Source organism: Bombina bombina, chromosome 6 (assembly GCF_027579735.1).
Source record: "Bombina bombina isolate aBomBom1 chromosome 6, aBomBom1.pri, whole genome shotgun sequence".
Taxonomy (NCBI): domain Eukaryota; kingdom Metazoa; phylum Chordata; class Amphibia; order Anura; family Bombinatoridae; genus Bombina; species Bombina bombina.
This window is the reverse complement of record NC_069504.1, coordinates 486,604,629-486,630,462: the sequence shown is the minus strand read 5'-3', so window position 1 is coordinate 486,630,462 and position 25,834 is coordinate 486,604,629. Positions and strand designations below refer to the sequence as shown.

General features: G+C 37.2%; 2 protein-coding genes across 3 annotated transcripts in view; one reads left to right on the top strand and one right to left on the bottom strand.

Annotated features, from left to right (window-relative positions):
* Positions 1–10,038, top strand: part of NPTN (neuroplastin) — a 149,717-nt gene extending 139,679 nt beyond the window's left edge. Inside the window, exon 8 of one of the 2 annotated variants that reach the window (XM_053717321.1) lies at positions 7,883–10,038. The gene's annotated coding sequence lies outside the window, so the exon portion shown is untranslated. Of the gene's footprint in view, positions 1–7,871 lie in introns of both variants that reach the window. The other variant, XM_053717320.1, reaches the window with a different exon arrangement.
* Positions 10,039–10,099: 61 nt separating this feature from the next.
* The window catches only part of REC114 (REC114 meiotic recombination protein), a 384,911-nt gene continuing 369,176 nt past the window's right edge, over positions 10,100–25,834 (bottom strand). The window contains exon 7 of the mRNA XM_053719304.1: positions 10,100–10,481. Within this exon, the coding sequence (XP_053575279.1) occupies positions 10,320–10,481 (162 nt within the window). The 3' untranslated portion in view covers positions 10,100–10,319. The remainder of the gene's footprint in view (positions 10,482–25,834) is intronic.

Genomic DNA, 25,834 nt, shown 5'->3' with positions numbered 1-25,834 from the left:
TTTGATCTCATTAATTGGGATCACTTATTTTGTTCCTTAGCAACTTTTGGTTTCATGGGTAACTTCCTAACAATGATCCATACAATCTATCAAAATCCAATCTCTAATCTATTAATAAATTCTGAACCTTCTCCAGATATTATTCTGGGTAAAGGCACACGACAGGGCTGCCCACTTTCACCTCTCTTGTTTAACTTGGCGTTAGAGCCTTTTGCGGTGAAATTAAGGCAAGACTTATCTGGGATAATGATTGGTAAAAATAAAATCGTGCTTACTTTATATGCGGATGACTTACTCCTATTTATGAATGAATCAGATCTATCCATACAACATTTTCTGACTCTAGCTAAACAATTTGGGTCCTTTGCGGGCTACAGGATCAACCCAGAAAAATCCGAAATTTTATGGTTCACTCAAAATGACACCCCACCGGGTAGATATCCTTTTAAACTGGTAGATTCGATAAATTACCTAGGGATAAAAATTCATAAAGATCCTAATGCATGGTATGATTTGAATTTCACACCGTATTTTCTCAAATACAAACAAGAATTGGATAGGTGGAACGTGCTTCCAATTTCGCTATCTGCGCGAGTTGCCATGATTAAGACTCTTTTTTTCCCCCAGCTTCTCTATTTACTTCAAAATTTGCCGCTCCTGATTAAAAGTAAAGATGTAACCTTATTTAATAACCTCACAGCAGGGTTCCTATGGAACCAAAAACGCAGACGTATATCTATACAAAATTTAGCCTTACATACAAATATGGGAGGCTTGGCACTTCCAAATCTTAAATATTATAATTTAGCCATACTAAGTAAATACATTCTCGATTGGATCACGGAATCAGAGTATACAACTAACCTACATTTGGAAATGGAAATTGTATCCCCATTTAGTCTGAGAGCTCTGATTCATTTGGATAAGAAGGAGCTACCTAAACGGCTGGCAAAGATGGGGACTCTGCTGAACCCTATCTTGGCCTGGCATAAATTGTGTCATGAGCTAAGGATTAATTGGAAATCCTCTAAATATCTGCCTATTCAAGGCAACCCTAAATTTCCAGCGGGAATTTCTACTAGGACTTTTAAAGTATGGTTTAATAAAGGATTACAGGATGTGATTCAAATAAGGGATAATAGGTCAGATATAGCTAAATCGTTTCTAGATCTCCAGAGTGAATTCGGGATCCACAAACATAGCTTCTATGCATACTTGCAACTAAGACACTTGTATGAAGAATTGTGGCAGGACAATAAAACTGATTGGAAGCTTGGAGATATTGATATAATAATTAAAATTTACAGACAAGGTATCAGGTCTATTTCTCCCTTATACAATTTATTAATCCAGAAAGCTGGCCAGGCCCGACTTGAAGTTCTAGCTGAGAAATGGAAAATATATTTCCCCCAGCTTACCTCGTTAGAAATCGAAGATAGTTTTAAAAGAATAGGGAAAACTACCAGCATAATATCTTGGAGAGAATCGCATTGCAAACTTCTTAACTTGATATACGTCACCCCTGCACATCTTAAAAAATGGTATCCTCTTGATAATTGATTTGCTTGAAGTGTGGGAATTTGAATGCAGATATTATGCACTGCTTTTGGAACTGTCCAATAATCTATCAATTTTGGAATAAGATAAATTTCTTGTTAGCTCTTAGCTTAGAAGTCCCATATAAGATAGGCCCATTAGAGGCTTTCCTCCTGTGTAAACCCTCCGAAAACAAACATTACAAGACAATCAACACAATCATATTAATTGCCCGTAATATAATTTTATTAAACTGGAAAACTAATAAATTTATATCTTTCCCAAAATATAAATCAATGGTGGCCAATACAATTATTACAGAACAATATTCTAGTGATTTATTTATAGAAGGGAATTTGAAGAAATATCTGCAAAAATGGTTGGGTATAATAAAATCATATTCCCCCTTAATCCAAGAGCAATTAATCTCGGGTATAAAGAAAACAACTTTTTTTGATATTTTGGTGCAGCTAGGTAGTTTACCACCTGAATGGGCGTAAAGGTCTTACTACAGAATGTGACTAATCATAAAATACTGGGATATTTGGAATGAGGATGGGGGCGAGAGAAGTGGAGGAATCCTTTTCCCCCCTCCTTTTTTTTTTTTTTTTTCTCCTTTGTTGAGCGTTTTGTTTTATTTTGTTTGGTTTTAGCTAGTGTGATTTGGGGGGGTCAGCAAATATAATAATAAAAACACACCAACAACAACCCAATGTTAATGTAAAATTGAAATAAGAAAAGAAAGGAGTGAGAAAGGGAGAAAATGCTAGGTAAAGTTAAATTATACATTTAGATAATCAAGCTGATACAAATAGGCATTCATGTTTATTTTCCCTTCCCTTTTCTCTCCTCCTTACGAGTTTTCTGTTATAGTATTTGTTAAGTTTTGTTTCAAATTACCCTGCGTGGTAAGATTAATATGTGCACGTAACAATTTTTTTTTTTCTGCTACAAAGAATGTCTGGATATTTTGTTGGTTTATAAATAAACATTTAAAAAAAAATGCTGCTTCTATGGGTATTACAGGTGAGTTCTACGGATATTTCTCCAGTTGTGCAAGATCTCATCAAATCTACAGTTTTGTTTTGGAAATGTTGGCAATTCTCTCTTTCAAGAAAGCGTGAAAGGTCACTTCAGAATTTACCTTCTACTAGTGCAATGCCTTCTAAGGTTAGGGATAATAATCATTTTGTGTCTTCAGAAGGAGAAGTTTCCTGTGGTGATGAGGAATCTATTTTTGATGTTGAACCTGATTCATCCTACTTTTTTTTTTATTATGTACCCTTTTAAAAGAGGTTTTGCTTACTTTAAGGGTTAAGAGCTCTATGTGCTCCAAGGATAAGTTTAACTGTTTCGATTCATCCTATAATACTATTGCTAAAACCCCTGAGGTTTTTCTTATTCCAGATACTGTTTCTGAAATAGTGCCTAGGGAATGGTCTAAGCCAGGTAATTATTTTAATCACTCTGAAAGGTTTAAGAAGTTATACCACTTACCTGCCTCTAATATTGATCTGTGGGAGACTGTCCCTAAAGTAGATGGGGCCATTTCTACTTTTACTAAGCATACTTCTTACTATCCCTTTGGAAGAAGGTACTTCTTTTAAGGACCATTTAGATAGGACGTTAGAATTATTTCAAAGAAGGGCCTTCCTGCAAGCAGATTATTTGTTTAGGCCAGCAATCTCTTTTGCTGATGTAGCTGCTGCTTCTTCTTGCTGGTTAACTAGTCTTTCAGAGCAGTTTTCTAATGATTCTGCTAGTGAAGATTTGTTTAACCTCTTGGGATTGCTCAAAAGTGCTAATTCCTTTATTTGTTATGCTGTATTTGACATTATTAAAATGTAATGTTAAAAACATGTCCTTGGCAGTTCTTTATAGAAGTTTTATGGCTTAAGTCCTGGTCTGCTGATTTGGTATCTAAATTTAGACTTTTATCTCTCTCTTTTCAGGGAAATAAATTGTTTGGTTTTGATTTGCATGCTAGGGGAGTTTCTTCCTCAAGACTATAAATCCAAGGTGAAATCTAAAGCCTCTAATCATTTTTTGTTCTTTTCATCAGAACAAGAAACAGAAAGTTGACTCCTGCTCTCAGAAGCAAAGCACGTCTGGTCCAGTCTGAAGGCCTAGTACAAATTGGAATAGATCTAAGCAAGCCACAATGTCCATCCCTCCTTCCAAGTCTGCATGAAGGTGCAGCCCCCAATCCAGTGGCTCTGGTAGGTGGCAGCTTAAGCCTTTTTCAGGAAGCCTGGTTTCAGTCTGTTCCAGATTCCCCCCCTGAGTTCTGAGTATAGTTTCCCAGTATTATTGGATAGTTTTCAGAACAAAGCCTTCCAGAGAGAGTTTTTTTTTTTCTGTCAAATGTTCCAAGGAGTCTATTAAAGGCCCAAGCCTTTTTCAGTCCATTTCAGACCTGGAAACTATTAAAGTGATTGCTCCAGTTCCTTTGCAGGAACAGGGGATGGGCTTTTATTAAAATATCTTCATTGTTTTGAAAGAAGGAATGTACTTTAAGACCAGTTCTGGATCTGAAAGCTCTGAGCAAGTTTGCCAGAATCCCTACTTTCAAAATGGAAACTATTCAGACTATTCTGCCTTTTTGTTCAGCAAGGTCAGTTTAAATTATGTTTATCTGCATGTTCCATTTCACAAAGAACATTACCAGTTTCTGAGGTTTGCCTTTCTAGACAAGCATTTCTGTTTGTTGCTCTACCATTTGGTCTGGCTACAGCTGCAATAATTTTCACAAAGGTTCTGGGTGCCCTGTTGTCTGTGATCATATCTCGGGGTATTGTAGTGCTTCCTTACCTGGACGATATCTTGGTTCAAGCTCCATCTTTTAGCAGAATCTCAAACCAACAGACTGTTGTAGTTTCTTCAATAGCATGGTTGGAAGATCAGTTTTCCAAAGAGTCCTTTGGTGTCTCAGACAAGGGTTACTTTTCTTGGGTTTCATAAACATTCAGAGAAGGCTAAAATTGGTGTTAGTCTGTCTGAACCTTCAATCTCTATCCTTTCCATCTGTTGCTCTTTGCATGTAAATACTGAGTCTCATGATTGCAGCTTCAGATACAATTCCATTTGCTCAATTTCACATGATACTTTTTCAGCTTTGTATGCTTTCTCCGTGGTTATACTCAGCTATCTCAAAATATTTTTTCTGGATCACAGTACAAGTCAGTCTCTGACTTAGTGGCTGGATCAAGTCTTTCAGGTTGGGGAGCTGTTTGGGGTCTCTGAGAGCACACAGGGTTTGGACTTCTCAAGAAGCGAAGTTACCAATACATGTTTTAGAACTCTGTGCTATTTTCAGGGCTCTTCAGATTTAGCCTCTGTTGAAAAGGGAGTCTCATCTCAGCTTCCAATTAGACAATGTCACAGTAGTATCTTATATCAATCATCAGGGGGAACCCACAGTTCCCTAGCCATGAGGAAAGTATCCAGAATTCTCTCATGGGTAGAAATTAATTCATTTCTAGTCTCTGCATATTCCTGGAGGGAACAACTGGGAAGCAGATTTTCTCAGTTACCAATCTCTTCACCAAGATGTGTTCAATCAGACTGCAGATCTTCGGGTACTTTGTGAGGTCAGGCAGAATTGTGTATGCTCTAGTTACTCATTGGTCATTTCACGGTGCTTATCTGTTTCCTCCTCTGGTTCTTCTTCCCAGAGTGATTTCAGAGTTAAAGCTATAGAAATCATCAGTAATCCTGATTGCCCCAGCTTAGCCTTGCAGGATTTGCAGATCTGGGTCAGATGTCAAGCGATCTGGGTCAGATGTCCTCTTCTGCTGTGACCAGTTTACCTGTCTCAAGGTCTGTTTTTCCTTCCGGATCTCAAATCTCTAAGATTGATGTCATGGAGTTTGAATGGTTAGTTCTTAAACATAGAGGTTTCTCAGATTCTGTGATGGAAACTTTAATCCAGGCTATTAAGCCTGTGACTAGGAAGATTCATCTGAAGGTCTGGTGTATAGATCATGGCTTTTCCTAGCATTCTTTCAGAATTCCTAGAATTGTGCAGTTCTTACAGGATGGTTTGGATAAGGGCCTATCTGCCAGTTTGCTAAAAGGGCAGATTTCTGCTCTTTCAGTTTTGTTTCATAGAAATATTGCTAATCTTCCTGACATTCATGGTTTGGTTCAGGCTTTGGTATGAATAAAGCCTGTGATCAAGCCAATTTCTCCTCCCTGGAGTCTTAACTTGGTGTTAAAGGTTTTACTGGCTCCCCCTTTTGAGCCTATGCATAAACATGATATTAAGCTTCTTTCTTCAAAGGTTTTGTTTCTTTTGGATATCTCTTCTGCTAGAAGTGTTTCGGAATTGTCTGCTGTTTCTCATGACCCTCCTTATATTATCTTTCATCAGGATAAGGCTGTCTTAAGAACTAAATTTGATTTCTTGCCTAAAGTTATTTCTTTAGACAATATCAGTAGGTAAATTGTTGTCCCTTATTTGTGTCCTAATCTCAAGAATGCTTCAGTGAGATCTTTGCATAATTTGGATGTTGTTAGAGCATTGAAGTATCATATTGATGCTACTAAGGATTTCACACAAACCTCTTGTTTGGCTCTAGGTAGGGACAGAAAGTTTCTGCTGCTTATACTGCCTCTTGGTTGAAACTTTTTATTTAAGGCTCACTTGGAGGCAGGTCAGTCTCCACCAAATCAAATTACTGCTCATTCTACAAGATCAGTTGCCTCTTCTTAGGTTTTCTAGAATGGGGCTTCAGTTGACCAAATTTGCAAGGCAGCTACTTGGTCTTCTTTGCATACTTTTACTAAATTCTACCATTTGATTTTTTGATTCTTCTGTGGCAGCCTTTATAGAAAAGTACTTCAGGCAGTTGTTTCAGCTTGATTTATTTGTGCCTGTTGTTTACATTTTAAGTGCATTGAAAAATGCCCTTTTTGGGTTCTTGTGGGCTTATGGATTTGTTTTTTAAAAACCTGCTCATTACTCGTGGATGCCACAGCTTGGGTATTGGTTCCCAGGATTGTGAACTCTAACCACCTCTATGAAAGAAAACATAATTTATGCATACTTTATAAATTAATTTATTTTATGGTGGTGAGAGTTCACGAGACCCCACCCTGTGTTATTATGTTTTGTGTTTTTTGTTTTTTTTGGGGTGTTTTTTTTTTTTCTTTCTCCTTTTATTTTTTACTCTTGTTTCTTTTTATAACTGATTTTGCTTGGCTATACGTTAGACTGAGGTAGCTGTGACATGGGAGGAATTTTATAGAGCTCTTGTGGTTTGGGAATCTTTGCCTCCTCCTAGTGGTAGTAAAGAGTAATTCCCAGGAGAAATGGATCGTGGACTCTCACCACCATGAAAAAAATTAATTTATCAGGTAAACATAAATTATGTTTTATTTATTTTTCTTTTGAGGACAAAAATAAAACGGGCAATAAAAACAAATGTGCAAACAATGCTGTGTGGAATATTGCTAAAATTACTAACAGGGTTTCAATACAGCCTTGTTTGTAAAAAAAAAAAAAAATTCTGCCTGTTTTATATATCTCCCTGATTGTCCTCCAACAATTATAGCAGAAGGGGACAAAATAAATAAAATATATTGCAAGGTGTTTAATGCACTTAAAGGGACATGAAACCCAAACATTTTTGATCATGATTTAGGTAGAACATACAATTTTAAACAACTTTCTATTATCAAATTTGTTTCTTTCTCTTGCTATCATTTGTTGAAGGAGCAGCAATGCACTACTGGTTTCTAACTGAACACATGGGTCAGCCAATGACAATCGGTGTGTGTGTATATATGTGTGTGTGTGTATATATATATATATATATATATATATATATATATATATATATATATATATATATATATATATATATATATATATATATATATATACGCAGTCACCAATCAGCAGCTAGAACCTAGGTTATTTGCTGCTCATGAGTTTACCTAGATAAACATTTCAGGAAAGTTTAACAAGAGAAGGAAGCAAATTAAATAATACAAGTAAATTGTAAAATTCTTTACAAATGTATTCTCTGTATAAATCATGAATGTCTAATTATGACTTTACTGTCCTTTTAATATCCCTTTTAAACATTTTATATTACAAGCTCCAACTTTTTAATGTCCCTTTTAATGCTTATGTTCTATTTATATACCCATATAGTCCATTTTAATGCCCGATTTGTGCCAAATATTTAACTTTTCCTGTTTTAAGTGCCATTTCACTGCCCCCTTTTGTTTAAACTTTAAAACAATGTAAATACATCATTCTGTTTTTGTAATATTGATTAAGAAAGTTATTGTTAGTTTCCTTAATGATTTGCTTTTTAATCCACCAGTTTATTTTTAGGGGTTGCTGCGGATTCCTTCAGTCTTCTGCTTGTCTCATCCTCACTATTTGCCATTGAGGGTAATGAACCCAAGCATACTTTCACTTTGCCACGTTCTTTGATCGCTTGCAGCAAAGGAGGGATTTCATTTTCACTTTAAATGGTCTGAAGAGAATGCTGCAATAACTTTCATGGATTTCATAGCAGAAGGACATATATTTTACTGTTTTAGCTCAACTCGTTCTACTTTTAAACTTCTCCCTTAATGCTACCTCCCTCCCACCATACAGAGTTTCTTGGACTTTGCCAGATCAAGACCCAATTTCCCTCTGAAGAGCTGGCCTGCTGAAGCCGAACTTCAGTCTTCTTCAATATTCCTTTTGTGTGTGGTTGTTCTTTTTATTTTCTTTCTGGGCCTAACGGTACAAAATTATTTCTTAAAAGCATGCCTTATTTAGCCTCTGGGGCAACTGAGCGGATGGTGTTTTTAAGAGCTTAAAATATAGAGTGTATATGCAGCTTTGTGTGCTGTGGCTTTTTTATTTTTGTTTCACTTATGACGTAGACAGAGATGAGCCTTCCAAAGGGATATGTGGGTACGCACAGACCATGCATGCAACTTCATTTTTTCCTCTGTTTTTGGTCTGTATGTTATGTTACTAATAGAGCTCTGTGGGATTTCCAATAAATCAATATGTAACCCGCAGCTTTTGTCAAATCCCATGCATTTTTAACTAAAAGTACACTATTGGACCTGCATATTGGGTGTATTGCAAAGCTCTCTGCTATTCATTCCATTCTATAAAAGATTGGCTAGGAATTTAATGGACATGAAACCCACATTTTTCTTTCATTTTAAACAACTTTACAATTTTATTCTATTATCACATTCACTTTATTCTTTTGGTATCCTTTGTTGAATGAGCAACAATATATTACAGGGTGCTAGCTGATCAAGCAGAGGCTTATATGTGGAGCCACCAATCAGCTAGCTCCCAGTAGTGCATTGCTGCTCCCAAACATATCTAAGTATGCTTTTCAACAAAGGACACCAAGAGTACAAAGCAAAGTAGATAATAGAAGTAAACTGGAAAACTGTTTAAAATGGTATACTCTGTCTGAATTATGAAAACAAATTGGGGTTGCATGTTCCTTTAAGGACAGCTGACAGTTATTCATCTACTTTTCTCAATACTAGAGTTGCCTTTTGCCAGCATATTAACTACCATTGGTCATTTAATAATAAAAGAAGGCAAGAGTAGCACAGGAAAGTGAAAATTGGTATTAAATGCACTGTTGTGAAGTATCACCCTCTTCTTCAAAGATGCCCCAAACATTGTAGACATCAAGAGGTGAATATGACTGTTTTAATGGTCTGGTTGGTTCAGCAAGGCTGCAGGTTACACTATTAAGCATTAAAGGTTTATTGTACTTTATAGTTAATTTCTCTTTAATGTGTTCCTAGTTACTTGTTATACCAGCTGCAGATAAGTGTTTGGGAAATTGTGCCTTTAGGTTTATTTTTGTATATGTAAAAAAATCTGTTTTTGCTGATTGAAGCCTCAATCCATTGTTCTCAAGAGCATTCCTTATACCTGAGCATGCAGGAATAGCAGACATCCTAATCTTATCTATTTCTCTTTACATTAAGGCCTCTCTTAACTCTCAATCTATATACAATGGCCAATACTTAGAGCACTAGGAGCTTGCTTGCTGCCTCTTGTTTACATAACTTTTCTATACATAATACTAAAGTATTAATAGTTTCAATATAGGTGGTGGTTTTAATAGGCAAAAACAGCTATTTTGAAATAAATGTAAAGGATCTATTTATAAACAATTTGACACACTCCAGTGTGTAAAACAGATCATTGGGAACACGTTAAAGCAAAAAATATAGTACAATATCTGGAAAAGCCATTTATAGGCAGCTGACCATTCCTGTATCTTATAATTTAACTGGGGAAGGTGAAAAACTAATTTATTTGTTGTTCATTGGTACAGAAGAATGTTACATTTCTAGTATAAATATAAATGCATTAGATTGGATGCTTTATAAATGAACTTTAGTTCAATTATGTATATCCTTAAACCCTTTTTGCACTGTTATTTCGAACATGTATATTCATGCAAGCAAACTTTTTATAAGTTATATATAAAATATATATTTTCTTTTTCTTTTCTTTCTTTTTTTGAAGGGTTTTGTGGTTTAATTTTCATTTGGATTTTAAAAGGTCATATGTTGTTCATAGCATGGTTATTCTATGCAACTAGATGTAAATCTCAGTATATCAAAGCTGTAATATCTTTTATTGGGCAGAGGGGTGGGGGTCTTCTAATTGCATGAACCTGTGGATTGTGTATTTGAAGTGTAACAATGTGTGCGTTGAATACATCTGTTGATAAACATACATATAAAAAAAAATGTGTGCTGGGCGTCTTATTTCTTTGACTGGCTCAACTCTCTGTAAGTTTCTGAAGTTCTTTTTCCACAGCCTCCACAAATGCTGGGAAATGCTGGTCCAACAAACAAAGCCTGAGAAATGATCCCAGTTCATCTGTACTTAAGATAGAGTGTTGATAGATGGTGCCTACATCCTCACATGGGGTTAGCAGTGACTGCAAGCAAAATAGAATAGGGTATAGAAAAAAAAAGTAATTAAATTATATTGTTTTATTAAAATGTGTAAAATATAATGCAAGGTATAAACATATTAGCAGGAGTCTAATAGGTTTTCTTTTTCTTTTCCACTAAAGTAGCAAGTTAGAACTACCTTTTCTACCAAGAGGCAAAGTTTCCCAAATCTCAAAAGCCTATAAAACCGCTCACACATACCACAGTTTTAAGCTTTGCCTCCGTTGGAGGTGGTTGAAGCATGATGATGTGCTTGATTTCTTCAGTGAGGGATGTAATTGGAGTACTGCCTCATGATACTATGTTTTTGCCTCATGGGAAATCTTTCATATGCTCTGTAAATTCGGTCGCAGGGACTCATCTTCTGCCTCCCTTTACAGATCAACGTTATACTCCTATTTCCATTACCTCTGCTGATATGTTTCAGTACTAGTTTGGCTGTCTGCTACTAAGTGGACGAGTGTGTATAGGTAAGCTCTGTTTATGGGCACATTTAAGGTGTTTAAAAGTTTAACTATATATGTGAATGTAGGCCATGGGACAGATACTTACTATTCCCCTTGCAAATTTTTGTTTGCTCCAAAAAAAAATTCAATGTGCGCATCAAAACAGACGCATAGAATGCTCATTGTGGTCGCGCGCCATATTACACACAATAAATGCGCTTCAATATCGGCGCATAATATAAACATTTGAAACGTGTCAACCTTGACGCAGCCTTTGAAAAACAACAGCACGTCGTATGTTTTTTTAAAACATAAAATGGTGTTTTGAAATTGCGCACGCTTAAAGTAACTGCTTACCTAGGCTGCATTTGCTTAGCGCTTTAATGTCCATGCATATTTTACCTTTTCTCCAAAAATTTTGCCTTAAAGGGACAGTCTAGTCCAAAATAAACTTTCATGATTCAGATAGGGCATGTAATTTTAAACAATTTTCCATTTTTCTTTATCACCAATTTTGATTTTTCTTGGTATTCCAAACCTAGGAGGTTCATATGCTAATCTCTTAGACCTTGAAGACCGCCTATTTTCTGAATGCATTTTGACAGTTTTTCACCACTAGAGGGTGTTAGTTCATGTGTGTCATATAGATAACACTGTGCTCACGCACGTGGAGTTACCTAAGAGCGAGCATTGATTGGCTAAAATGCAAGTCTGTCAAAAGAACTGAAATAAGGGGGCAATTTGCAGAGGCTTAAATACAAGATAATCACATAGGTAAAAGGTGTATTAATATAACTGTTTGTTATGCAAAACTAGAGAATTGGTAATACATGGATTATCTATCTTTTAAAAAAATAAAAATTATGTTGTAGATTGTCCCTTTAAGGGGATAATAATAGTAATTAGTGCATCTATTTTTTACTGAAATGTTTGCCATAATGGAGCAGCACCAATCTGTCACTAAATTTATGATAGGAACTGAGTTTACTGGACACATTTCTGCCAAAGCTAAGTGTGGTTATTGTAAAACAACTGAAGTGGCTTCTTCAGCTCGTTTATGTGACTCATGCTTAGATTTGTTATTGCATACCAATCAATCTAATGATGTTTCTATGTGTGCTAATGCACCTACTGTCTCCTTCTTACAGGTAGGTGCAGATGACGTACCAACAGCAATGAAAAAGTTAATTACTACTGCCATTATAAAGTCCCTGGCTGCACTACCGCCTTCAAATAAGCAAAAAAGGTCACCTTCTACCAGTAATATAATAAAGTATCTTTGAATGATGAGTATCCCTCATCGGACGTAGAACCTGATAATTCCTCCTTTTTGTTTAAAATTTAACATATTTGTTCTCTTTTGAAGTCTTAGTCACTTTAGCAATTGAAGAAGCTAAACCTTCTGATGATAAACCCTGTAATAGTTTAAATTCAGTATATAACATTGTTGTCAATCTCCCTGAGATTTACCCTATACCTGATACTGTCTCTGGTATGATTGCTAAGGAAAAGTCCAAGACAGGTGTCTCTCTTAATCCCTATACAAGTTTATATATATATATATATATATATATATCTCCTTTACCTGCTGTTATGGAAAATGGCTCCCAAAGTTGATGGGGGCATTTCTACACTAGCTAAATGCACTACTATTCTTATAGTTTAAGACAGTACTTTTTTTTTTAAAGATCCTTTAAATAGAAAACTTGAATTTTATTTTAGAAGGGCATTTCTAAATGCTGGCTATATACTTAGACCAGCTATATCTCTTGCTGACGTGGCTGCCGCTTCTACTTACAGCAGTTGTCCGCTGACCCTGAATATTCTAATCTTTTGAATTTACTTCAAAATGCAAACCATTTTATTTGGGATGCAGAATTTGGTGAAAATTAACATCAAAAGCATGTCTTTAGCTATACTTACCAGAAGAGCCATTTGTCTTAAATCCTGGAATGCTGTTATGGTGCCTAAAACTACTATCCCTTTCTTTCCAAGGAAAGAAATTATTTGGGTCTCAACTTTATTCTATTATTTCTACTTTTACTAGAGGTAATGTAAAGGCTCCTAATCGTTTTTGTTCCTTTTGTCAGAATAGAGAACAGAAAACTGACTCTTCCCTTAAACACTCTGGCTCAATCTGGAGACCCACTTCAAATTGAAGCAAATCCAAACATAGGGCTAGATTACAAGTGCTGCAGTAAATTGTTATTTTGCGTTAGCGAAAACATCGCTAGCATTAGGCTTTTTGCGCTTGTCCGGTTCTGCTGGTATTAGAAGTTGAAAAAAAATATTTCTTTCATATAATTGGCAAGAGTCCATGAGCTAGTGACGTATGGGTTATACAATGCTACCAGGAGGGGCAAAGTTTCCCAAACCTCAAAATGCCTATAAATACACCCCTCACCACACCCACAATTCAGTTTTACAAACTTTGCCTCCTATGGAGGTGGTGAAGTAAGTTTGTGCTAAGATTTCTACGTTGACATGAGCTTCTCAGCTTTTTTGAAGCCCGATTCCTCTCAGAGTACAGCGAATTTCAGAGGGACGTGAAGAGAGTATCACCTATTGAATGCAATGATTTTTCTAACTGGAGATCTATTTCATAGGTTCTCTGTTATCAGTCGTAGAGATTCATCTTCTACCTCCCTTTTCAGATTGACGATATACTCCCATATACCATTACCTCTACTGATAACTGTTTCAGTACTGGTTTGGCTATCTGCTATATGTGGATGGGTGTCTTTTCTCTTGTAAGATGTATCGAGTCCACGGATTCATCCATACTTGTGGGATATTCTCCTTCCCTACAGGAAGTGGCAGAGAGAGCACCCACAGCAGAGCTGTCTATATAGCTCCTCCCTTAGCTCCACCCCCCAGTCATTCTCTCTGCCTGCTTAACTGCTAGGGAAGGGCAAAGAGGAGTGTGGTGACAAAAATCTTAGTTTTTATTTTCTCAAGCAAAAGTTTGGTATTTTAAATGGTACCGGTGTGTACTATTTACTCTCTGGCAAAAAAGGGATGAAGATTTCTGCAAGGAGGATGATGATCTTAGCATTTTGTAACTAAGATCCACTGCTGTTCTCACAAGGGGTGAAGAGTACAGGAAAACTTCAGTTGGGGGAACAGTTTACAGGCTAAACTGCATTGAGGTATGTTCAGTCTATTTTTTTCTAGACAGTTATTTCTAGAAAAGGCTGGCAATATCCCCATGAGGGAAAGGTAAGCTGTATTCAGTAAAAGGAATCCAAGCTTGCATAAAGGGCTCATAGTTACTGGTGACACTAATAGGAAAAAATGTTTTGGTTTAATTACAAATAAAACGTTTTTTGAGGGACTTTAAGGGGTCTTTGTGGCTTGTTTAAGGGTTATTAACCCACATGGCTAGTTTAAGAAACACTCTGTGGTGTTTTTTAGGCCCCATAACATCGAGTGAGGTGGGTGGGGCCTATTTTCAGTTGCACAGTTTATTTACCTCCGAAGCATCCAGCTACTTCTCCAGAAATTCCTGCTGTATTTGAGGGCTGTAAAGAGGTTTTTTCCCCCACAAATCGTTCCTAAAGGGCAGGTAGGCGCCACAGCAGAGCTGTGGCAAGGTGCTGAACATTATTTTACCGGTTTTGAAGTTTTTTCAATCCGGTTTTTACATTAAGGGGTTAATTGTTTATTTGCATAGTTGTTACTAAGGCTTTATGATGCTACTGTAAACATTTTGTTGTGTTTACTGCTTTTTTACACTGTTTTGCAGAGTTTGTGCAGCTTTTTTTCTCTTAAAAGGACAGTACCGTTTTTGTTTAAAGTGTTATTTACTTTTAGTAGCTATCTCTTCGGCTCGAAGAGTTTCTGAGTTATCTGCTTTACAGTGTGTCTCACCTTATCTTATTTTCCATGCAGGTAAGGTGGTTTTACGTACCAAACCTGGATTCCTTCCTAAGGTTGTTTCTAATAGGAATATCAATCAGGAAATTGTTGTTCCTTCGCTGTGTCCTAATCCTTCTTCAAAGAAGGAACGTCTGTTGCACAATCTTGATGTGGTTCGTGCTTTAAAGTTCTACTTACAAGCAACCAAAGATTTCCGTCAAACATCTTCATTGTTTGGCTGCAAAGCATCATCCGTATGGCTTATGAGACTGCTGGCCAGCAGCCTCCTGAAATAATTACTGCTCATTCTACTAGAGAAGTGGCTTCCACATGGGCTTTTAAAAATGAGGCTTCTGTTGAACAGATTTGTAAGGCGGCGACTTGGTCTTCGCTTCATACTTTTTCCAAATTTTACAAATTCGATTCTTTTGCTTTTTCGGAGGTTATTTTTGGGAGAAGGGTTCTACAAGCAGTGGTGCCTTCCGTTTAAGGAACCTTTCTTTTCTCTCCCTTCATCCGTGTCCTAAAGCTTTGGTATTGGTATCCCACAAGTATGGATGAATCCCTGGACTCGATACATCTTACAAGAGAAAACAGAATTTATGATTACCTGATAAATTTCTTTCTCATGTGATGTATCGAGTCCACGGCCCGCCCTGTCTATTTAAGACAAGTAGTATATTTTTATTTAAAAAACTTCAGTCACCACTGCACCCTATAGTTTCTTCTTTTTCTTCCTAGCCTTTGGTCGAATGACTGAGGGTGGAGCTAAGGGAGGAGCTATATAGACAGCTCTGCTGTGGGTGCTCTCTCTGACACTTCCTGTAGGGAAGGAGAATATCCCACAAGGAGGCAAGGAGGATAGCAAGCTAAATGTGTAATATAGCTGTATGTTAACGTTCCTCTGCTCTTATACCTCCAAGCTCGTAGCTGCAGACTTAGAGCTGGGGCGGCTTCACAGGAACTGATGGCTCAGGGGGTGGGCGGTTCTGTACACGTTTCGTCACGTCTCGGTGTGACTTTCTCAAGGGACTCTTGAGAAAGTCACGCCGAGACGTGACGAAACGTGTAGAGAACCGCCCACCCCCTGAGCCATCAGTTCCTGTGAAGCCGCCCCAGCTCTAAGTCTGCAGCTACGAGCTTGGAGGTATAAGAGCAGAGGAACGTTAACATACAGCTATATTACACATTTAGCTTGCTATCCTCCTTGCTTTATATCCTAGTGAATAAACACAGGTAAAATAACTGTGGTTTATGTCTGATGCTATTGCATGAACTTTGTTTGGAGACACACCTCACGGATTCACTCTGACAACTTGGATTTGGCCACACTCGGAAGGCAGTGGAGGGACACGCATATTCTGACATCTCCGTGACATAGAAGGATGCCGGCATGAGACGATAAGTCCTTGGTTTTATTGCTACACATATGCTGATTTTATACTTTTATCTTGTGAGTGGCCATTTGTCGTGTGTGTTATATTAAACTGTTATTACTCTGCATTTGAGTCCGCGTTCTTCTCTTCTCTACTTTCAGAGAAATACGTGTTTACTCCAGAGGTTTTTCCTATTCCTGATATGATTTCTAAGGAATGGAATAAGCCAGGTACTCCTTTTATTCCTTCTTCAAGGTTTAAAAAATTGTATCCTTTACCAGCAATTTATATAGAGTTTTGGGAAAAGTTCCCCAAAGTTGATGGGACTATTTCTACTCTTGCTAAGCGTACCACTATTCCTATGGAAGATAGTACTTCTTTTAATGATCCTTTAGATAGGAAACTTGAATCCTATCTAAGGAAAGCCTATTTATATTCAGGTCATCTTCTCAGGCCTGCAATTTCTTTGGCTGATGTTGCGGCTGCATCAACTTTTTGGTTGGAGAATTTAGCACATCAAGAATTGGATTCTGACGTTTCTAGCATTGTTCGCTTACTGCAACATGCTAATCATTTTATTTGTGATGCCATTTTGATATTATCAAAACTGATGTTAGATCCATGTCTTTAGCTATTTTAGCTAGAAGAGCTTTATGGCTTAAATCTTGGAATGCTGATATGACATCTAAGTCTAGATTATTATCTCTTTCTTTCCAAGGTAATAATTTATTTGGTTCTCAGATGGATTCTATTATTTCAACTGTTACTGGAGGAAAGGGTTTTTTTCTGCCTCAGGATAAAAAAACCTAAGGGTAAATCTAAGGCTTCTAACCATTTTCGTTCCTTTCATCAAAATAAGGAACAAAAATATAATCCTTCTCCCAAGGAATCTGTTTCCAATTGGAAGCCTTTCTCAAATTGGAATAAATCCAAGCCTTTTAAAAAACCAAAGTCAGCCCCTAAGTCCGCATGAAAGTGTGGCCCTCATTCCAGCTCAGCTGGTAGGGGGCAAATTAAGGTTTTTCAAGGATTTTTGGATAAATTCTGTCCAAAATCAATGGATTCAGAGCATAGTCTCTCAAGGGTATCGAATAGGATTTAGAGTATGGCCTCCTGTGAGAAGAATTTTTCTCTCACGTATCCCAGTAAATCCAGTAAAAGCTCAGGCTTTCCTGAAGTGTGTTTCAGACCTGGAGTCTTCAGGGGTAATCATGCCGGTTCCTTTTCAGGAACAAGGTCTGGGGTTTTATTCAAATCTATTCATTGTCCCAAATAATGAAATTCATTCAGACCAGTTCTGGATCTGAAAATTTTGAATCGTTATGTAAGAGTACCAACTTTCAAGATGGTGACTATAAGGACTATTCTGCCTTTTGTTCAGCAAGGACATTATATGTCTACAATAGACTTGCAGGATGCATACCTTCATATTCCGATTGATCCAGAACATTATCAGTTCCTGAGATTCTCTTTTCTAGATAAGCATTACCAATTTGTTGCTCTTCCATTTGGCCTAGCAACAGCTCCAAGAATCTTTTCAAAGGTTCTAGGTGCCCTACTCTCTGTAATCAGAGAGCAGGGTATTGCGGTGTTTCCTTTTTGGACGATATCTTGGTACTAGCTCAGTCTTTACGTTCTGCAGAATCTCACACAAATCAACTAGTGTTGTTTCTTCAAAAAACATAATTTATGTAAGAACTTACCTGATAAATTAATTTCTTTCATATTGGCAAGAGTCCATGAGCTGGTTACGTATGGGATATACAATCCTACCAGGAGGGGCAAAGTTTCCCAAACCTCAAAATGCCTATAAATACACCCCTCACCACACCCACAATTCAGTTTAACAAATAACTAAGTAGTGGGGTGATAAAGAAAGGAGTAAAAAGCATCAACAAAGAAATTTGGAATAATTGTGCTTTATACAAAAAATCATAACCACCATAAAAAGGTTGGGCCTCATGGACTCTTGCCAATATTAAAGAAATGAATTTATCAGGTAAATTCTTACATAAATTGTTTTCTTTCATGTAATTGGCAAGAGTCCATGAGCTAGTGACGTATGGGATATCAAATACCCAAGATGTGGAACTCCACGCAAGAGTCACTTAAGAGGGAGGGATAAAAAATAAACAGCCAAAATCTGAAAAAATAATCCACAACCCAAATATAAGTTATTTTATGAAGAAAAGAAAAACTTCAGCAGAAGAATCAAACTGAAACAGCTGCCTGAAGAACTTTTCTACCAAAAACTGCTTCAGAAGAAGCAAATACATCAAAATGGTAGAATTTAGTAATTGTATGCAAAGAGGACCAAGTCGCTGCTTTGCAAATCTGATCAACTGAAGCTTCATTCTTAAAAGGCCACAAAGTGGAGACTGATCTAGTTGAATGAGCTGTGATCCTCTGAGGCGAGGCTTGACCCAACTCCAAATAAGCTTGGGGAATTAAAAGCTTTAACCAAGAGGCCAAGGAAATAGCAGAGGCCTTCTGACCTTTCCTAGGACCAGAAAATATAACAAATAGACTAGAAGTCTTCATGAAATCTTTAGTAGCTTCAACATAATATTTCAAAGCTCTTACCACATCCAAAGAATGTAAGGATCTTTCCAAAGGATTCTTAGGATTAGGACACAAGGAAGGGACAACAATTTCTCTACTAATGTTGTTAGAATTCACAACCTTACAATATAGAGAATGGTGTACCCAATAGCACACCACACCCTTTAGGGGGCACCTCCCAATTACAAATATAGCATAGAAAATATATAATATATAAACCAACTGTTAAATGATTAAATGATGACAGTGTAATCAAGTAGTGACATATGATAGGACATCAATCACAATATAAAAAAAATTTGAATAAACACTGGCCAGTCTTAGCAAACGACCCTACTCTTAAGAAAATAATAGGTAAGAAGCCCAAAATAGTGTTCAGGAGAGCACCAACTTTAAAAACCGCCTTAGCTCCCAGCAAGGTTGTTAGGGACAAGTATATCAGCACCAATTTTGGGTCCACTAGCCCTTTGGGGGTTGTTTTTCCTAAAAACACAATTTCGAAAAACAAAATATCTAAATGTTGCAGGAAACGCTGTGGGATGTGTAGCTTCATATCCCACAGGGCCTCCACTTTTAAATCACATACCACTGGTGAGATATTTAACATCAAGGGTTTTATGACATGTGAAACATCTTTCATCATATACCTTTTGAGCTGTAAATGTGGGGTTCAATACGTTGGATGGACCTGTTGTTAGATCAAAAAAAGATGGGATGAACATTCACATAATATCAAAAAGAACTCCAAATCTCACAGTGTCTCCAGACATTGTCTGATTTATCATAAAAAAATTAAAAAATCCTATGAGAATTACACCAATAGAGGCAATCTCTAGATCATTCCCTAACGCCTTTCTGACGCTCAGGAAAAGAGAGACGTTCTGGATCAAAAAACTCCAAACACTCCAGCCAGATGGGCTCAATGAGAACCTTGACATGGCGGCTTTTTGATTATTTTTCTTGTTGGAGTCAGATGATTCCCTCTAGGATCCTATAGATGAACTTATGATTAGATGAGATTCTATTATCAATTGGAGGTCTTCACCTAACTCGACTCAATGACTACAATCATTGGTATTAACCTATGATTCTGTATTAATCCCTAAGAGTGACATGTTATTTTGGTCTACCATCTGAAAAATATTCACAAAATCCTATTTAGATTAACTCTCTCAAAGCCAGAGTATGGCTGGGATAAGGCTTTTATACATATCATCCATGAATTTGCTAAACAGTTATTAGTGGTGGGTACTCGGATCAACTGTTATAGGGACCTTATATATATAGAACCACCCAATATAATTTTAATGGGTCGGGAAAGATATCATCACCACTGTCCAAATTCGCAAATGATTATAAATGCAATTTTTTGGGATAGTTTATGGAGAACAAGAGATTGTATTGACTGGTGCAACTCTCTCTATATATATTTTTTGCTCCACTGTAGGACACTCTATAGATGCAATGTCTACTGTGATTGCATTAGTTTATTGTAGATGATACTACAACCTTATTATTTTTTTGTTGTATTCGTATCTGCCCTTGTCGATTTGTTAGCATCACCTTTATCACATATGCATCATACTATTATCAACTATTACTTAATGTCTAATACTATCATTTCGATCTAATATCGGTATTTTTTACTCCCACTCCCGTTTATACTTTTATATATATATTCACAACTTACTAGTAAGACACCAATTTTTGTTTATAGGTTATATTAGACAGACACAAATTATTATTATTTTTATCATAGGTTATATTATATCTTACATTGGCTATTCTCACATTATTATTCACTTATCTCTTTTGCATCAACTAGACATACATTATCACGGACACATACCGTAGTCTATTTTGTTACTAACATTATTGATCTGAGTTCATTATTACTATGAATCTGAATTCACTCTTCAGATCTGTTTGACTTTTATACTTAGTTTCACTTATAAACAGTTGTGTTACATTTTGTTCCACACAACTGTCTGTAAGACACTAATGGCCACATTATACTCACTATGACATGAGATATATATATGAGATTTTTTAACATTGGATCTACTAGTTAAAGGGACACTCAGGTTAAATTGAATTTTCATGATTCAGATACAGCATGTAATTTTAAACAACTTTCCAATTTACTTCCATTAAAAAAAATGTGCACAGTCTTTTATATTTACAATATTTGAGTCACCAGATTCTACTAAGCATATGCAAGAATTCACAGACTATACGTATATGCATTTGTGATTGGCTGATTGCTATCACATGGCACAAGAGTGGAAATATACATAACTTTGAAATTTGTTATAAAAAAATCTACTACTCCTTTGAAGTTCAGAATAAGTGCTATTGCATTGTCTTGTTATCTTGCATTTGTTGATTATGCAAATCTAATGTGTTCTGGTCCTTTAAGGTCGATTTATATTAACTTTACCACTAGCACACATCCCATCACTATTAGATCGCTAGATATAAAGGATATTGTGCCAATAATAGTACTACAAACAGTTTTAGGATATATTGCATTTTATTAGCATACTGATATAATATGTATTGTACATTCTATAAAACACTCAACATCACTTATTACGCTGTTTGTGCAATACTGATACTGTTTCATATATGTTCTGTAATCACTAGATTGTGTCTGTTTTTTATTGGCAGAATATACACCCTTAGTTTATCTCTATCTACCAATGGCCATAGAGATAACAAGAGGAAGGTTGCCTCTTCGCCCCTGATAGGTCTCAAGACACACTCCCCTTAGATAATATATACACACTGCCCTGGTGAGCCAAACGGGTGCCGATCGAATCAATTACATGTTGTAAAAGGATGACTGGAGCGGGTCTTACCTACCAATAATTATGGAGATTACAACAAGCACGTCATAGTATTCGTCCCTGATTGGCCTTAGACACACTACCCCTAGAGAACACGCACACACTAGTATGGCTGATTGGAGCGGACACACACACACACACCCTCAAATAGTGATGATTATTGGAGGAGGCTCCGGCATCGACATATGTGAAATGACACAACACAGAGAGGATTACGCTATAGACGGCGTTGATTCTTCTAAAAGTAATTTTGTAATCAACTTACGATTGAGCTACACTGATGCCCCTTGATTATACAAGTATGCTAGTGAAATAATAACACAATGAATAGACATTTATCCCTTACAGGTAACTAAATATAACATCCGTAGCACCATAAAGAGCAAGACGTTTTCTCCACACACAGCTCATGATATCACATTAGGTTGTTTGCACCTACACAATATCACTCACTTATGATTACGCTTTCCACTATAGATCACCTAAATGATCTTTTAAGATTTTATTACTATTATCCGAAATTACACATTAATATACCAATGTTTGGGATAAGATATTCTGAATATTGTGGGTAAGAACGTCTTTTTGATACAGATGGTCTATGTATTAATTAATATACAATATAAATTCTCTGTGAATATATTTATTTGCTATCTCTCAGCCTCTGTCTCAGGTTTTAAGGTAAATGACATTTATTCTATATGTGTCAATGGTACCTTTATGTATTATGTTTATTTGAGTGTTTAATGAATTGTATGTATGAACTTATTTGTTTTCTGTTGATCCTGGTTACTATATTTCCAAATTGTTGCATGGTTGCTACTCTCAGGATTTAATCTGTTATGCTAATTATTTGCATGCTTGTGTTTACCTGTTCACTCCCATGCCAATTAGGGTTGCCTTAGCAATTGATTGTTACTGATCACACATTGGTTGAAATTGAAATCGACTGTCCTATCAGATAACTAAGGGTTTTTTAGTTTGTTATATAGCAAGTGTATATTTTAATGTTTTATTATAGCCTGATGAAACAGCCCATAGGAGACTGAGAAATGCGTCGCTGTGTTATTAAAGATTTTTTAATTTTTATATACACTTGCTTGTGTGGTATTTTACCCATTATTTAGTTGTGGTGCACCTCTGCACTATCCTCTTCTGTTTAATCTTTCTCTGCTGGAAGCTGGTGATTACCCGTTTTGGTCTGTCTACTGGGCGACTTTGGTTCCAGCTTGCTGGTATTGCACCTTGAGGTGCTTTGGATCCTGTGAGTATACTCATTTGGTCACATCCTCCCTCTGCTCATACATTACTGGGCAATGTTGGTTTGCCTTTTTTTCCTTTAGGCATCCCATCTCAGGCCTCTCAAGGAATCTCCACTGGATCTCTGATAAGGATTAACATTGAGCTGGACTACTGTGAAGTTTTATTTGTTTTGGTGGTACTGGGCCATGGTGGCGCCTCTGTTTTCTTTTCTCAGAATTCACAACCTTAGGTAAAAATTCAAATGAAGTCTGCAAAACCGCCTTATCCTGATGAAAAATCAGAAAAGGAGATTCACAAGAAAGAGCAGATAGCTCAGACACTCTTCTAGCAGAAGAGATGGCCAAAAGGAACAACACTTTCCAAGAAAGTAGTTTAATGTCCAAAGAATGCATAGGCTCAAATGGAGGAGCCTGTAACACCTTCAAAACCAAATTAAGACTCCAAGGAGTAGAAATTGATTTAATGACGGGCTTAATACGAACTAAAGCCTGTACAAAACAGTGAATATCAGGAAGTTTACCAATCTTTCTGTGAAATAAAACTGAAAGAGCAGAGATTTGTCCCTTCAAGGAACTTGCAGACAAACCCCTATCCAAACCATCCTGGAGAATCTGTAAAATTCTAGGAATTCTAAAAGAATGCCAAGAGAATTTATGAGAAGAACACCATGAAATGTAAATCTTCCAAACTCGATAATAAATCTTCCTAGAGACAGATTTACGAGCTTGTAACATAGTATTAATTACTGAGTCAGAGAAACCTATATGACTTAATACTAAGCGTTCAATTTACATACCTTCAAATTTAATGATTTGAGATCCTGATGGAAAAACGGACCTTGAGACAGTAGGTCCGGCCTTAATGGAAGTGGCCAAGGTTGGCAACTGGACATCAGAACAAGAACTGCATACCAAAACCCGTGGGGCCAAGCTGGAGCCACCAGCAACACAAACGATTGTTCCATGATGATCTTGGAGATCACTCTCGGAAGAAGAACTAGAGGCGGGAAGATATAAGCAGGTTGATAACACCAAGGAAGTGTCAGCGCATCCACTGCTTCCGCCTGAGAATCCCTGGACCTGGACAGGTATCTGGGAAGTTTCTTGTTTAGATGAGAGGCCATCAGATCTGAACAATCTGAGAAAACACATCTGGATGGAGAGACTACTCCCCTGGATGTAAAGTCTGACGGCTGAGATAATCCGCCTCCCAATTGTCTACACCTGGGATATGAACCGCAGAAATTAGACAAGAGCTGAATTCCGCCCAAACAAGTATCCGAGATACTTCTTTCATAGCTAGGAGACTGTGAGTCCCACCCTGATGATTGACATATGCCACCGTTGTGATATTGTCTATCTGAAAACTGAAGAGCTCTGAGAATTGCACGGAGTTCTAAAATATTGATTGGTAATCTCGCCTCTTGAGATTTCCAAACTCCTTGTGCTGTCAGAGATCTCCAGACAGCTCCCCAACCTGAAAGACTCGCATCTGTTGTGATCACAGTCCAGGTTGGCCGAACAAAAGAGGCCCCTTGAACTAAACGCTGGTGATTTAACCACCACGTCAGAGAGTGTCGAACATTGGGATTTAAGAATATTAATTGTGATATCTTTGTATAATCCCGGCACCATTGATTCAGCATGCAAAGCTGGAGAGGTCTCATGTGAAAACGAGCAAAAGGAATTGCGTCCGATGCTGCAGTCATGAGGCCTAAAACTTCCATACACATAGCCACTGAAGGGAATGACTGAGACTGAAGGTGCCGACATGCTGCAACCAATTTCAAATGTCTCTTGTCTGTTAGAGACAGAGTCATGGACACTGAATCTATCTGGAAACCTAAAAAGGTGACCCTTGTCTGAGGAATCAAAAAACTCTTTGGTAAATTGATCCTCCAACCATGTTTTCGAAGAAACAACACAAGTTGATTTGTGTGAGATTCTGCAGAACGTAAAGACTGAGCTAGTACCAAGATATCATCCAAATAAGGAAACACCGCAATACCCTGTTCTCTGATTACAGAGAGTAGGGCACACAGAACCTTTGAAAAGATTCTTGGAGTTGTTGCTAGGCCAAATGGAAGAGCAACAAATTGGTAATGCTTGTCTAGAAAAGAAAATCTCAGGAACTGATAATGTTCTGGATAAATCGGAATATGAAGGTAAGCATCCTGCAAGTTTATTGTAGACATATAGGGCGCCATGTACTAAGGTGTCAATTTTTTCGCACAGACCGTATCGAAATAACCCGCCGGCATTCGCACCATGCGGATGGCACTTCGCTACATGAATGTACTAGAAACCAAGCCGTAAAATTTTGCGTCTATTTTGTGTCGAAGACAATCGGATTATTGATAACTTTGAAGCTTCGTTCGGCGCGAAAGAGCAAAGTTAAGAAGCAGTCTGCGACCTGATTGGTTTAGTTCTTTACCCACGTGACGATCTAGGTGTCATAATCGTCAGACAAGCGGCAACGTCTGGCTGCTGACATGTATAAGAATGTGCATTTTCCCAGAAATCTTATAATATTGTTTATTTACTTTTCGGTATTCACTTTGACAAGATGGCTTGCTCCGGAGATTCTGCTACTTCTAAGAAGACTCGCAACCCTAACTTCTCGCATCAACAGAATGTTGTACTTGTTGATCTAGTACTCGAATATTATGACAATATTTATGGTAGTCGAGTCAAGCAAACCCCAGGCGCTCGTAAGAAGATTATTTGGGAGAAAATTAGTGACGCAGTGAGCGCTGTCATAGGTTCCAGGTATTCTGCTATTTCATAGTAAAGTTCCATAATAGCTTCTCTGTCCAAACGGAATCTCTGGATAATCTCTCGATCAGAAATGCTTTCCAAACCCATACGTGGAAGGAAAACTCTAGGGACTCTGATTCTTCTACCTCTCCTTCTTTGCAAGTTGTCAATCGGTGCCTGTATAGCCCTTCTTCCTCGTAATTGAATTAATCGGAAAATAAACATGT